This window comes from Pelodiscus sinensis, chromosome 5 (assembly GCF_049634645.1).
Source record: "Pelodiscus sinensis isolate JC-2024 chromosome 5, ASM4963464v1, whole genome shotgun sequence".
In the NCBI taxonomy this organism is placed as follows: domain Eukaryota; kingdom Metazoa; phylum Chordata; order Testudines; family Trionychidae; genus Pelodiscus; species Pelodiscus sinensis.
In genome coordinates this window covers 12890205-12903495 of record NC_134715.1, presented here as the reverse complement: position 1 = coordinate 12903495, position 13291 = coordinate 12890205, and the positions used below count along the sequence as shown (strand labels likewise).

Sequence of the window (13291 nt, the reverse complement as noted above, 5' to 3'; positions counted from 1 at the left end):
CTGCATTCCTCTGAAATGTACAAGAGCCCCAGGGGCTCTTTCAAAGGAGGAATGTGGAAGTGCCTACCAACTAGTCAATGGAAATTCCATAAACTAGTCAATTAACCGCATTTTAACATCCTTAACAAATATCACTATTTTTGGAAGAGTTCATAGTCATGTTTGAATTTTTTACCTTGAAACCCTTATGTTTTTCAAGAGTTCACTTTTGAAAAACCACAAAACCAAAAACTTAACCACAAAGGAAAACTGTCCATAATAACCAATGAGAGTGGGAGGATAGTAACAAGTTTTAATGATTATAGGAAAAAAAATAATAGATTTTCTCCTTTTAAAATAATATAGTCAGGAAAGGGATGGGGGCAAAACTGCTCTGTGTGTGGGGGAGGGGTTGTTAGTGGTTACAGATTGTTGTGTTAAGCCAATAAATCTGGTGTCTCTAAGCCCGTGATTTTTATTATCTAGCAAAAATATGAAGTTAGGCTCTTTGGCTTGTTTTTCGAAGATGCATGTTTCCTCTGAAGATGATGGTCAGATACTGTTTTTGCTTTCTGGAAAGTGTTCACGCACAAGTGATGTGGTGTTTTTCTCTTATCATTTTTATAATCTCTCCAGAGGGTAAAAATGCCATTTGATCCATCTCAAATATAGGATTGATTTTATGGTACATTTGTGGTGTCCCTATTCAGTGCACTCAATGCCCAAGTAGCAGTTTGGGGTGAAATCAGACATTCACTATGTTCTCAAATGAACTCACATGAAGAGTTTAACTTAATTTCTGTGTGGTGTTTGAAAAGAAGATCCACTTTCCATGCTGCATCTGTTTAAATAGTTGGGCTTGTTTTTTGTTTTTGTGTTTTTGTTTTTAAACAGAGGCTGCAAGTCGTGCCATAGTTCAGTTCCTGGAGATCAATCAGAGTGAAGAAGCCAGTAGAGGTTGGATGCTGCTCAATACAATTAATTTATTAGCCTCATCCGGACAGGTTAGTTATTCTTTATTATAGAGAAAACTAAGGCAGGAATACCAAAATAATGTTTTCAGGTGTGCAGCATTCCTTATTAAATAGTACACGTGAAAAGATGCCATGGGAATATCCTACAGTGTCCTAATTTCAAAGTTTACAGTTCATAAAATCTTTTACATCTCCTTCCTATGTTGAGATTTAATTTTATTATACAGTAGTGTCTCTGTAGTAAAGCTGTAGTTATGATTGAAGTTGCTGAAGAGTCCTCTGGGGCTCAAATTTTATCTTTTCCTAGACCACAGTTAAATAATTTTTAGGTAAAGAAGTAATACTTCAAAAGCTGCTTAAGAGAATTTGAGTCTAAAAAGTGCTTTCTACACCTTAGAATTAATTAAAAAACAGCAATAACGAAAAATGCTTTACTTCAGAAACAAAAACCAAACAAACAAACCCTGTCACCAGGTATTGATGATATTCTCTCTTAGGGACTAGACCCAGTTAAAGATCTAAACAACCACAAAATACAGTTATTTTCTGTTTGTGTATCATTTTTTAATTAATTTAATTTTCTATTAACATTTTCAAATATTCACTGAATAGTTTGTGAACAAATTTTAACCTATAAAGTTGCTTTTGAAGTGTTCGTTTCCCTGCAATTTGCTGTGGTACTATGACTAATTCTGTAAGAGTCTGTTTGAACAGAGTTACTTTGCTGCAAGTGGGGGTGTAAATCTACATCACACTAACTATCCATGTGGACCCTGCTGCTGCAGATTAAAAGTTTCTTAGTACACTTCAATCTCTTCCTGTTTTAAATTGAAGTAGGACATGTAACAGGGTTGAGTCTGCGGTACCTCCTGTGGGTCATCTTGAGAATTATCTCTTCAACCTCAGAGCGCCTTCTGCTGGCAAGTGTCTCGCCCTTACTCGTCTTTTTAGTTACTACTCTGGTTCAGGCACCATGTCCCTCATTGTCCACAGAGCCCTTTCCTCACAGAACTGCCCTGTGGCAGTGCCCCTGCACTCCAGGGTCCTCCCCTCCTAGGGAACCCCTATATCCACCTTGTCTCAATGAGCATCTAACTCCTGCCTCAGGGGCAAATTGCAATCTGAAATGGCTACTCATCATTGGCAAGGTGTTACCTGCACAAATTTATCTATCCCTTCCACACTTTAGGGATACACATCTTTACCCAGTTCCTAGGGCTCAAGATGGAACCCTGTTCCTTTACACACCCATCCTTACTGCTGCTTTTCAGTCTGGCTGCAGAAGAAGGCTTTGGTTCAGGCCTAGCAATATGGTTACAGGCCTTCCAACATAGTTACAGAAAAACTATATTGTTACAAAGGGGTGTGGACTTGCTGTCTTGTGCTGCCCTGGATGTTTCCCTGCAGCCCTAGTCACCTCAGGCCTTGTGAGCAAGGCCTCAGTGTGGGAGTTTGCCTGTCCAGAGCTCTCCGGAGTTTGCTTGTCTTTCCCTAGCCTGCTCAGTCTCAGTACCCTCCTGATGCACAACTGGAGCAAAAATGTGTCCTCCACTCCAGGAGCCTTTATTTACACTACACCAGCTGTAGCCTTAATTTGTTGTTACCTGCCAAAGCTGTGGGCCCCACAATCTCAGCCATTTCCCAGGGCTGGGTTTAACTCATATTAGGCCAGTGCCGGACAGCCACCCTATTACAGGGCACTCGGGAACTTCTAGTGCATATGGACCCTGCTACTGCAGCTAGTAGTGCATGACACACTAATATTATGTGGATTTACACCCCGCCTTGTCATGTACTAACTCACCCCATAGGCAAGCTCCATGAAAAACAGTGGCACGAACGCCTTGTGCTTACTAAGAAAAAATCTAACCACCTATAATGGGAAATGTGTGCTTTGAAAGATAATAGTGAGAAATGGTATAATGATCTTTTCTGCCATACTAAGATCTTACTGTCAGGATGGAAAAAAGTCTGTGTGGACTAGGGATGAAAGCAACTAGTCGACTAGTTGGCTACCCAATAAGCAAATGCTTATTGGGTAGTTGAGTAGGGACTCCACTAGTTGGTTCCCCTTACCCCCCCTTACTCCTTGCTGCCTCCATGAGAGAAAGGCAGCAAGTGGATAGCACGATCCAGTGCAGGGGGTGAACTGGCTTAAAAGCTGGTTCCCCTCCCCAGCACTGTCTCCGGAGGGGAGGCGGGGAGCAGTGGGGAAATGGCACGAGTGGGGATTGAAACAGTCCCACGAGCGCTGGTCCCACTGCTTCTCCTCTCCCTTTAGAATATACAAGAGCTGCCTGTGACGCTTGTACTTTTCAAAAGAAGAGGCACAGACAGTAACCCATGTCAGCAGGGACTGCTTTGCTCCCTGTTGGCATGGGTTCCCCCTGCCTCTCTCCCTTTAAAATACACATTTCAAAGGGAGAGAAGCAGTGGGCTAACAAGCGCCCCCCCTTATCGACTAATCAAGTAGTTGACGGAAATCCCATCATCTACTTGATTAGCTGATTCATCGAAATTTAACATCCTAGTATGGACATGCATGCAAGAACCCAAGATAATTATGACATATATTAATCTTTGAAATGGTGGCGGCACCTTGATCAGTTGTCCTTGTCAGTTATCCTTATTCTGTGTCCTTCCATACTCCTGAATTATGTATGATCATTAAATGTGTTAATTCTTGTAGGATAATTAAGGGCTATCTATTTTGGATATGCTGTTTCCTGCAGCGCACGTGGAATTTGATTTGGTCCCAAATGGATATCTTTGCAGGCTACAAGACAATAAATTTGGGAATAAATAGTAGTCTCTTTATGGAGGCCACATTATGTAAAGAAATAGCAAAGCCAAGGCAACTATGAGCTCTATTACTGAGGTTCCATTGACTGTCCTTCTGACACATTGGACAATTGCTCCCTGGTTATCTTACCAAATCTTCCCACCTGCTTTATAATGCCAGACTCCACGTCTGAACTTGTCCACTCTTCAAATGTTTTCACATTTTCTTCCATTCCATTCTGTATGAATGACACACAATAAAGCCAATACTGTCTCTTTGTAATCCAATCACTCTTTTATGATGACTATAATAAATATCCAACTGCGAAGGTCTAGATTAAGGGCTTGAGGGAGTTGCTTATCTTTACATTAATTTGAAAAGCTTATAGTTTGTAATTGCTAAATTGATATAAATGATAATTTCTTCATTTTTTGACCTTCATTCTCTCTTACTGTCCATTATATTATTGTCTTATCTTGTAGAAGGGATTGTGTCTTTCTCTGTGTGTTTATTCTGTGTAGTTCAATTACTCTAATCCTAATGGAGCATTCAGATGCTATTCTAATATGAATAATTAATGCTTTGTTTACTACTAATGGTATATTTACACCTTTCTGAAGGTTGTCTTGTTTTTCTTTGTTTCATGTATATTGAAGAATACATAATTCATCAATACTGCAGCTTTAGCATGTTACATTTATAAGAACGTTATCCATTTTTTGCAAGCTTCTATCTATGTGGCTTCCATTAATGGCAATAGTTTCTATGATTAAATTATTCTGTCAAAGAATACAGAATGTATTGAATGTAAAAGAAAAGATTTTGTGTTTAAAAAAAACAAAACAAAACACTGTTACAATATGGTGAAATGTTGCTGTCTTTTCTGTTTTCAGAAAACAGTGGACTGCATGACTACAATGTCAGTGCCTTCCACGCTTGTAAAATGTCTATATCTGTTTTTTGACCTTCCACATGTGCCTGAGGTAGTTGGAGGAGCGCAGCATGAGCTACCTCTAGCAGAGCGCCGAACGTTACTACAAAAAGTCTTTGTACAGGTAAGAAGACAATGTAGGTGTTGACTATGTAGAACAGAGTTTTTCTCTTAAAAAGGCCAGGGACATTAACAATGGAAAGGGGAGGTTTTATCAGAAATCTCCAGAAATTGCTGTTGATTTGAGCCAGAGACTTCACACACTGATTTTTTTTTCTTTGTTGTTTTTTTTAACAGAGACAACTGTTAGCAGCAGAATTGAGATTGAGTGCTATTTTTCCTCACAAATGAGTGTAGCACTTGTAGCAGAATGCTTAAGAGGGATAACATGCAGACCAGCTCCCATTTTTCCCCTTCCCAGCTCTGTCTTCTTTTACGTTTTTAGTCATTACAGTCATTGAATAGAGTACAGTAAAAATCTGCAGCACTGCTATTGATCTATTAAATTGTTTAAAAACATGTCATCTTTATTTCTAATAGGGAAATAAATCACCTTCCTGTGGCTGAAAAAGGGAACATCATTTTGATAGCTTCCCTGAATGAGTTAATTTAGGACCTTTTGAGCAGAACAAAATGAATCAGTTAACTTATTGAAGTTACCTTATAAGAAGGTACAGAACCCCTGCTCCCCTTGGATTGCTTCCTTTTATAAAAGGAAAATGCTGATATTTCAGGAAAATTTGTTCACTAAGTGCGACATCACAACATTTTTCATTACTCAAATTTATCACAAATAAAAATATATTGTACTGATACTTAAATCCATAACAGACTCCATTCTAAATGGTACTATGTTCAAAAAAGAGTTGAGGGAGCACAGCACCTTGCATAAAAGAACATTTGAGCTAATATGAATAGACAGTTATATGAGAGTTGATATATTAGCATCTGATTACAAATTAATACAATCCTTTCTAAGGTAAAAAATATGTTGCCTATTGTCTCCCTTCGATTGAAAAACAAAGTAAAGATAATTGTATGAGATACATAAAATGCAGTGGTAATTTCTTTATTAGGCCTGTCAAGCAATTAAAAATATTAATCGTGATTAATTGTACTGTTAAACAATAAGAAGAACACTATCTATTTAAATATTTGTGGATGTTTTCTACATTTTAAATATATTGATTTTAATTACAATACAGACTATAAAATGTATAGTGTTGATCATGGGCTCCGTGCAGCACTGCCCCTTTGAAACGCCACAGTGGTGTTTCAAAGGGGCAGTGACGCACAGCTGATCCCTGGCTCCCCGTGGCACTGCCCCTTTGAAATGCCACGGCAGTGTTTCAAAGGGGCAGGGCTGCAAAGAGCCCAAGGTCAGCTGGGGACTCCAGCTGACCACAGGCTCTACGTTGTGCTGCCCCTTGGAAACACCGCCGCAGCATTTCCAAAGGGCAGCACGGCGGGGAGCCCGGGGGTCAGCTGTGCAGCGCTGCCCCTTTGAAACACCACTGTGGCGTTTCAAAGGGGCAGTACCACACACGCAAAATGCCTGCGATTAACGCACGTTAATTGACAGCCCTAATCTTTATTCATTCATTTAAAGTGGTCAAGTTTAGAAGGGGGTTTGAGCAGATGATGGAGCAAAGGAATGACGTGGCTGAAGGGGAAAGCTTAGATATACAGATGGAAGCAGGATCAAGGGCCTCACAGGGGGGACTGCTGGGTGAAGAAAATGGACAGTGGAAGCATGTGACTCAGAGAACTAGGCAGAGGAAAAGATGGGTCAGTGAAGGAAAAATAGAGCTCAAGAACAGGTATGTGGAGCTGGAGAATGAAAGAAGGGGTACAGCAGGTAGATAATGAAGATGGAAGGGTAAGGAAGAAGAGAAGAGTGGCTAGTCCCATAGATAAAGGGGAAGAGTTAATGGAGACAACACCAATAATGAGCATTAGGAGGATACAGGATGGGTTAAAGAGGATTACAAGGGAAAACAGGAATGGCAAGGACTTGCAGCCAGAGGAAGCAAGAGATAGACAGAGAATCGCACTGTCACTAGGAAAAGGCAGGTCTACGTGATTGGGGACTCCTTATTGAGAAGAATAGATAGGCCTGTAACCAGAGCTTTGATCCAGAGAATAGAAGGGTGTGCTGTCTGCCAGGTGCTAGGATTCGGGATGTGGAACTGAGGTTGAAGAGGATTATTAAGGGAGTAGGAAGGAATCCATTGATTATCCTTCATGTAGGAACAAATGATACGGCTACATTCTCGCTGGAACGAATTAGGGGGACTATGCTAGGCTGGGGAGGACGCTCAAGGAAATTGAGGCTCAGGTGATCTTTAGTGGGATTCTGCCTGTTCCTAGAGAAGGGCAACTAAGATGTGACAGGATTATGATGATCAATAGATGGCTTAGGCAGTGGTGATATAAGGAGGCTTTGGGATGTATGGTCACTGGGAGGCATTTATGGACAGAGGACTATTCTCTCGGGATGGACTTCACCTAAGTAAGGAGGGAAATAGACTTCTAGGATGGAGGCTGGCTCTACTGATTAAGAGAGCTTTAAACTAGGAATTTGGGGGAGACGGTTGGGAGATGTCCAGGTAATCTCTACGCTGGATTTTAACACTGAGAGGGAGGAAAACGAAGTAAGAAAGGATATAGCTGGGGGTAAGAGAATGTACATGAGGAAGGGTGGATACTAGTCTAATAGGTCATATTGGAGGTACAACGTCCGTGCCAAATTGGGTAAAGAATGTGAGTGAGGCCAAACAGCAAAAATTAAGATGTTTGTACACCAATGCGAGGAGCCTAGGTAACAAAAGGGAGGAACTCGAGCTATTGGTCCAGGAAGTGAAACCAGATATTATAGGAATAACAGAAACATGGTGGAATACTAGGCATGACTGGAGTACAGGTATTGAAGGGTATGTGCTGTTTAGGAAAGACAGAAATAAGGGTAAAGGTGGTGGAGTCGCATTGTATATCAAAGATTAGGTAGATTGTAAAGAAATAAAAAGTGATGGACTGGAGAAGACAGAGTCTGTTTGGGCAAAAATCACATTGGGAAAGAAAACTATCAGATCCTCCCCCGGGATAGTGCTTGGGGTGTGTTATAGACCACCAGGAGCCAATTTGCATATGGATAGAGACCTCTTTAATGTTTTTAATGAAGTAAATACTCATGGAAACTGTGTAATCATGGGAGATTTCAACTTTCCAGATATAGACTGGAGAACAAGTGCTAGTAATAATAATAGGGCTCAAATTTTCCTAGATGTTATAGCTGATGAAATCCTTCATCAAGTAGTTGCTGAACCAACAAGGCGGGATGCTATTTTAGATTTGGTTTTGGTGAGTAGCGAGAACCTCATAGATGAAATGGTTGTAGGGGACAACCTTGGCTCGAGTGATCAGGAGCTAATTCAGTTGAAATTAAATGGAAGGATAAACAAATCTGAGACTAGGGTTTTTTATTTCAAAAGGGCTAACTTTAATAAATTAAGGAAATTAGTTAGGGAAGTTGATTGGACTAAAGAAATTCTGGATCTTGAGGTGGAGGAGGCCTGGAATTATTTTAAGTTAAAGTTGCAGAAGCTGTCAGAAGCCTGTATCCCAAGAAAAGGGAAAAAATTTATAGGCAGCTGTGTTAGACCAAGCTGGATGGGCAAGCATCTCAGAGAGGTGATTAAGAAAAATCAGAAAGCATATAAGGAGTGGAAAATGGGAGGGATCAGTAAAGAAAGCTACCTTATTGAAGTTAGAGCATGTAGGGACAAAGTGAGAGAGGCTAAAAGTCAGGTAGAGTTGGACCTTGCAAAGGGAATTAAAACCAATAGTAAAAGGTTTTATAGCCATATAAATAGGAAAAAAACAAAAAAAGAAGTAGTAGGACTGCTAATTACTAAGGATGGAGTGGAGGTTAAGGATAATGTAGGAATGGCCCAATATCTAAACAAATACTTTGCTTCAGTCTTTAATGAGGCTAATGAAGAGTTTAGGGATAATGGTAACATAACAAATGGGACTAAGGATATGGAGGTAGATATTACCATATCTGAGGTAAAAGCCAAACTTGAACAGCTTAATGGGAGTAAATTGGGGGCCCCAGATAATCTTCATCCAAGAATATTAAAGGAACTGGCACATGAAATTGCAAGTCCATTAGCAATTTTTTTTAATAAATCTCTAAACTCAGGGGTTGTACCATTTGACTGGAGAATTGCTAATATAGTTCCTATTTTTAAGAATGGGAAAAAAAGCGACCCGGGTAACTATAGACCTGTTAGTTTGACATCTGTAGTATGCAAGATCTTGGAAAAAATTTTGAAGGAGAAAGTAGTTAGAGACATTGAGGCTATTGAGGGACAAATTACAACATGGTTTTACAAAAGGTAGATCTTGCCAAACCAACCTGATCTCCTTTTTTGAGAAAGTAACAGATTTTTTAGATAAAGGAAATGCAGTGGATCTAATCTACCTCGACTTTAGTAAGGCATTTGATACAGTACCACATGGGGAATTATTGGTAAAATTGGAAAAGATAGGGATTAATATGAAAGTTGAGAGGTGAATAAGCAACTGGTTAAAGGGGAGACTACAGCGGGTCATATTGAAAGGTGAACTGTCAGGTTTGAGGAAGGTTACTAGCAGAGTTCCTCAGGGATCAGTTTTGGGGCCAATTTTATTTAATCTTTTTATCGCTGACCTTGGCACCAAAAGTGGAAGTGTCCTGATAAAATTTGCGGATGACACGAAGTTGGGAGGTATTGCCAATTCAGAAAAGGATCGGGATATCATACAGGAAGATCTGGATGACCTTGTAAATTGGAGTAATAGCAATAGGATGAAATTTAATAGTGAAAAGTGCAAGGTTATGCATTTAGGGATTATTAACAAGAATTTTAGTTATAAGCTGGGGACACATCAGTTGGAAGTAACGGAGGAGGAGAAGGACCTCGGAGTCCTGGTTGATTATAGGATGACTATGAGCCGCCATTGTGACATGGCCGTGAAAAAGGCTAATACGGTCTTGGGATGTATTAGGCGAGGTATTTCCAGTAGGGATAAGGAGGTGTTAGTGCCATTATACAAGGCATTGGTGAGACCCCATTTGGAATACTGTGTGCAGTTCTGGTCTGCCATGTTTAAGAAGGATGAATTCAAACTGGAACAGGTACAAAGAAGGGCCACTAAGATGATCCGAGGAATGGAAAACCTGTCCTATGAAAGGAGACTCAAGGAGCTTGGCTTATTTACCTTAACCAAAAGAAGGCTGAGGGAGGACATGATTGCACTCTTTAAATATATTAGAGGGATAAATACCAGGGAGGGAGAGGAATCATTTAAGCTTAATACCAATGTGGACACAAGAACAAATGGATATAAGCTGGCTATTAGGAAGTTTAGACTTGAGATTAGACGAAGGTTTCTAACAATTAGAGGAGTGAGGTTCTGGAACGGCCTTCCAAGGGAAGTAGTGGGGGCAAAAGATCTATCTGGCTTCAAGATTAAATTAGATGGGTTTATGAAGGGGATGGTTTGATGAGATAACATGAACTTGGTAACTAATTGACCATTCATTATCAGTGGTAAATAGGTCAATGGAGGGATGATAGGAGTTACTATAGAGAACTTTCTGGGTGTCTGGCTGATGAGTCTTGCCCACATGTTCAGGGTTTCGCTGATCACCATATTTGGGGTCAGGAAGGAATTTTCCTCCAGGGTAGATTGGCAGAGGCCCTGGAGGTTTTTCGTGTTCCTCTGTAGCATGGGTTACAGATCACAGCTGGAGAATTCTCTGCTTCTTGGGGTCTTCAAAGTATTTGAAGGCTTCAATATTTGAGATATAGGTAAGAGGATTATTCTAGGAGGGGTGGGTGAGATTCTGTGGCCTGCACTGTGAAGGGGGTCGGACTGGATGATAATAATGGTCCCTTCTGACCTTGGAGTCTATGGAGTCTATCTTCCTAGTGATTTTTTCAAATCTATTTGAGATAGTTAGCCATTGTGTTGTTACATAGTGTCTCAGAAGTGTTTTATGTGTTGACAGAATAATTTCACTCGCTTTAGAAATATTGTTCTAATTCATTTACTTCGTTTAGCTTTGGTTATTTTAGACTCAGATGTAACATCATTTTGCCAGGGCCCATCTTTGCTTGAGCAATGGACGTAATACCCATGAGTTTAACACCTTGCTCTAATTCAGAGTGTTTATGCTTGACAAAACAAATCTTTTCTCTATTTCATGAAGCCTAAAAACTCAGAGTAATTCCTGGTCTGCTTTTAAGTGATCGTAGTTAGAAACAAGCAAAGGTTCACTAAGTGTGGTACTCTTTACTTACTTACAAGCAATGTATTAGTTGATATTAGGTTTGTTCTGACTCCTAAAAAGGATGTACCTTACATGTCTTAAGATTTCTTGTTTTGAATACATTTTCTTTTGACTTCTTTCTTTTACTCTGACAAGTCCACATGTCTTACATTGATAAGAAAATGTAATAAACTGTTCATTTGCCTAAAATAACCCATATGATTCTAAGCAAAATACACTCTTTGCATATCAGACCTATTTGATTTGTTTCTGTAGTGCCCCTGAGATCTCTTCATCACTCTAAATGTTGAATGATGTGTCTAGGTATCAGCTAATTCAGGGCCTCATTGTACAAGACTCTAAAATGTGGGCATGTTTTCAGAGAAGAGTTAGCCTAGGCTCTTGAGTGCTGGCCAGTCCCCTTTCTGTCCATACTTAAAAACCTCTTTCCTGAATTGAAATATTTCTATCAGACTAGCTGGTATTATTGGATATGAGTTAGAGCCTGAATTCTACTTGTACTGGTGCTGGTAGTCTGCCTATTCTGCAGTGAGGATACAGGTTTAAATCCCTGAAGTGCTGATAGCTATCCGTTGCCATTCCATAATTCATCTCATGTGCCCCAGGAGAACAGAAAAAGTTCTCTCACCGTTCACTGTGAAAGACGTGTAGAGCAGCTCACTTAGGGTATCGCTACGCTGTTTTTTTTTTTTTTTTTTTCTGAAGAGGTATGCAAATAGTGCTTGCATACCTTCTTCCATTTTTTCCCCCGGAAGAGACTTTTCTGCCATTTGGCCCCATCTATATGGTGCCAAATGTCGGAAACCCTCCCTCTTTTGAAAGCCCCCTTCTTCCTCGTAAAACGAGGTTTACAGGGGACTTTTGAAAGGGTTTTTTTCCAACATTTGGCCCCGTATAGATGGGGACAAATGGCGGAAAAGCCTCTTCCAGGGGGGAAAAAAAGGAAGAAGGTATGCAAATGTGAGCTCTACTTGCATACCTCTTCCAGGGAAAAAAAGAGTGTAGCCATACTCTCTCTGAAGCACTAATGATCAATGAGATGTGGTTGTAGAAATTCTAGTAACACACAAAAGGCAGCACGATTCACAGATAAGGCACTGCAGCGTGGCTGCTCACCCCTGGGCAAGGCTAGCTCAAGTGCTCAGACCTTGGTGCTGATAATTCAAATTAACTCTGAATTGAACACATACTCATAGTAAATAACCTTACGTTACCCAGTGTTTTGTCTACTCTTCATTTGGTCAAGGAAGTATGGATACTGCTCCCTTCGTAGCCAATCAGTGTTCTTCGTGCATTAGAAAGCATTAGAGTGGTTAGCTTTCCAACACCTCTGTCCCTAATATAAGAGTTGAACATGCTGTCTAGGCAACCATTCTAGTCTCTGGTAGATAGTGAATAAATGTAATATATATATCGACCTAAAATCTGATCCCTAAGTGACAGCATAAAACACTTAAAATAATCTGCTAGTATAGTCTTATTTTAATGGACCTGAGCGGTGGAATAATCATGAACTTTTAAATACCTAATCTTAGTCTTATTTAACATAGTTAAAGTAACAATATGCAAGGACGAGAACTGGACATTACTTTGCTAATAAATATAAGAGTTCTAACGGAATGATCTTTTTTTCTGAGCTATTTGTGTAAAAGTATCAATGAATGGAGTTCTGCTGTTAAATATTTAACTGGCCCTATGCTGTTTTAATAATTTGAATGCCTTATTGTTTCAGATCCTAGTAAAACTGTGCAGTTTTGTGTCCCCGGCAGAAGAACTGGCTCAAAAGGATGATCTCCAGCTTTTATTCAGTGCAATAACCTCATGGTGCCCTCCCTATAATCTGCCTTGGAGAAAAAGTGCAGGGGAAGTGCTAATGACCATATCGCGTCATGGCCTTAGTGTTAATGTAGTTAAATACATTCATGGTACGCATTTTATACAGATAGTGTTTTTTTGTTTTTATTCTTCTGTTCCAGTTTCTGTATGACTCTCTTTTCATCATATAGTTGTTGTATATAATATAGCAAAAACTAAAGTACTTAGAGAGATTTAAGAGTATTTGTTCCTAATTTTGTTTTCTCACATTTGACCATTCACAAATTACACAAGACCTTAAAAAAACCAGATAAGTTCCTGATTTTGCTTTCAAACACAAATAATAAGTAAAGGAGTCCAATGGCTTCTTTAAAGGAGCATTTTCAAATATGACTTCAAAGGGGACACATTTGTTCCTAGTTACAACCATAATGTATCTTTTGGTAAATCAACAATGGGTTCTGTGGCAC

General features: G+C 39.7%; 1 protein-coding gene across 9 annotated transcripts in view; it reads left to right on the top strand.

Annotated features, from left to right (window-relative positions):
- Window positions 1-13291, top strand: part of WDFY3 (WD repeat and FYVE domain containing 3) — a 372301-nt gene that overhangs the window by 165085 nt on the left and 193925 nt on the right. For all 9 annotated transcript variants that reach the window (XM_075929522.1, XM_075929521.1, XM_075929523.1 and 6 more), the window contains 3 exons: window positions 874-983; window positions 4629-4790; window positions 12739-12931. In XM_075929522.1, coding sequence (XP_075785637.1) covers window positions 874-983; window positions 4629-4790; window positions 12739-12931 — 465 coding nt within the window. The remainder of the gene's footprint in view (window positions 1-873; window positions 984-4628; window positions 4791-12738; window positions 12932-13291) is intronic.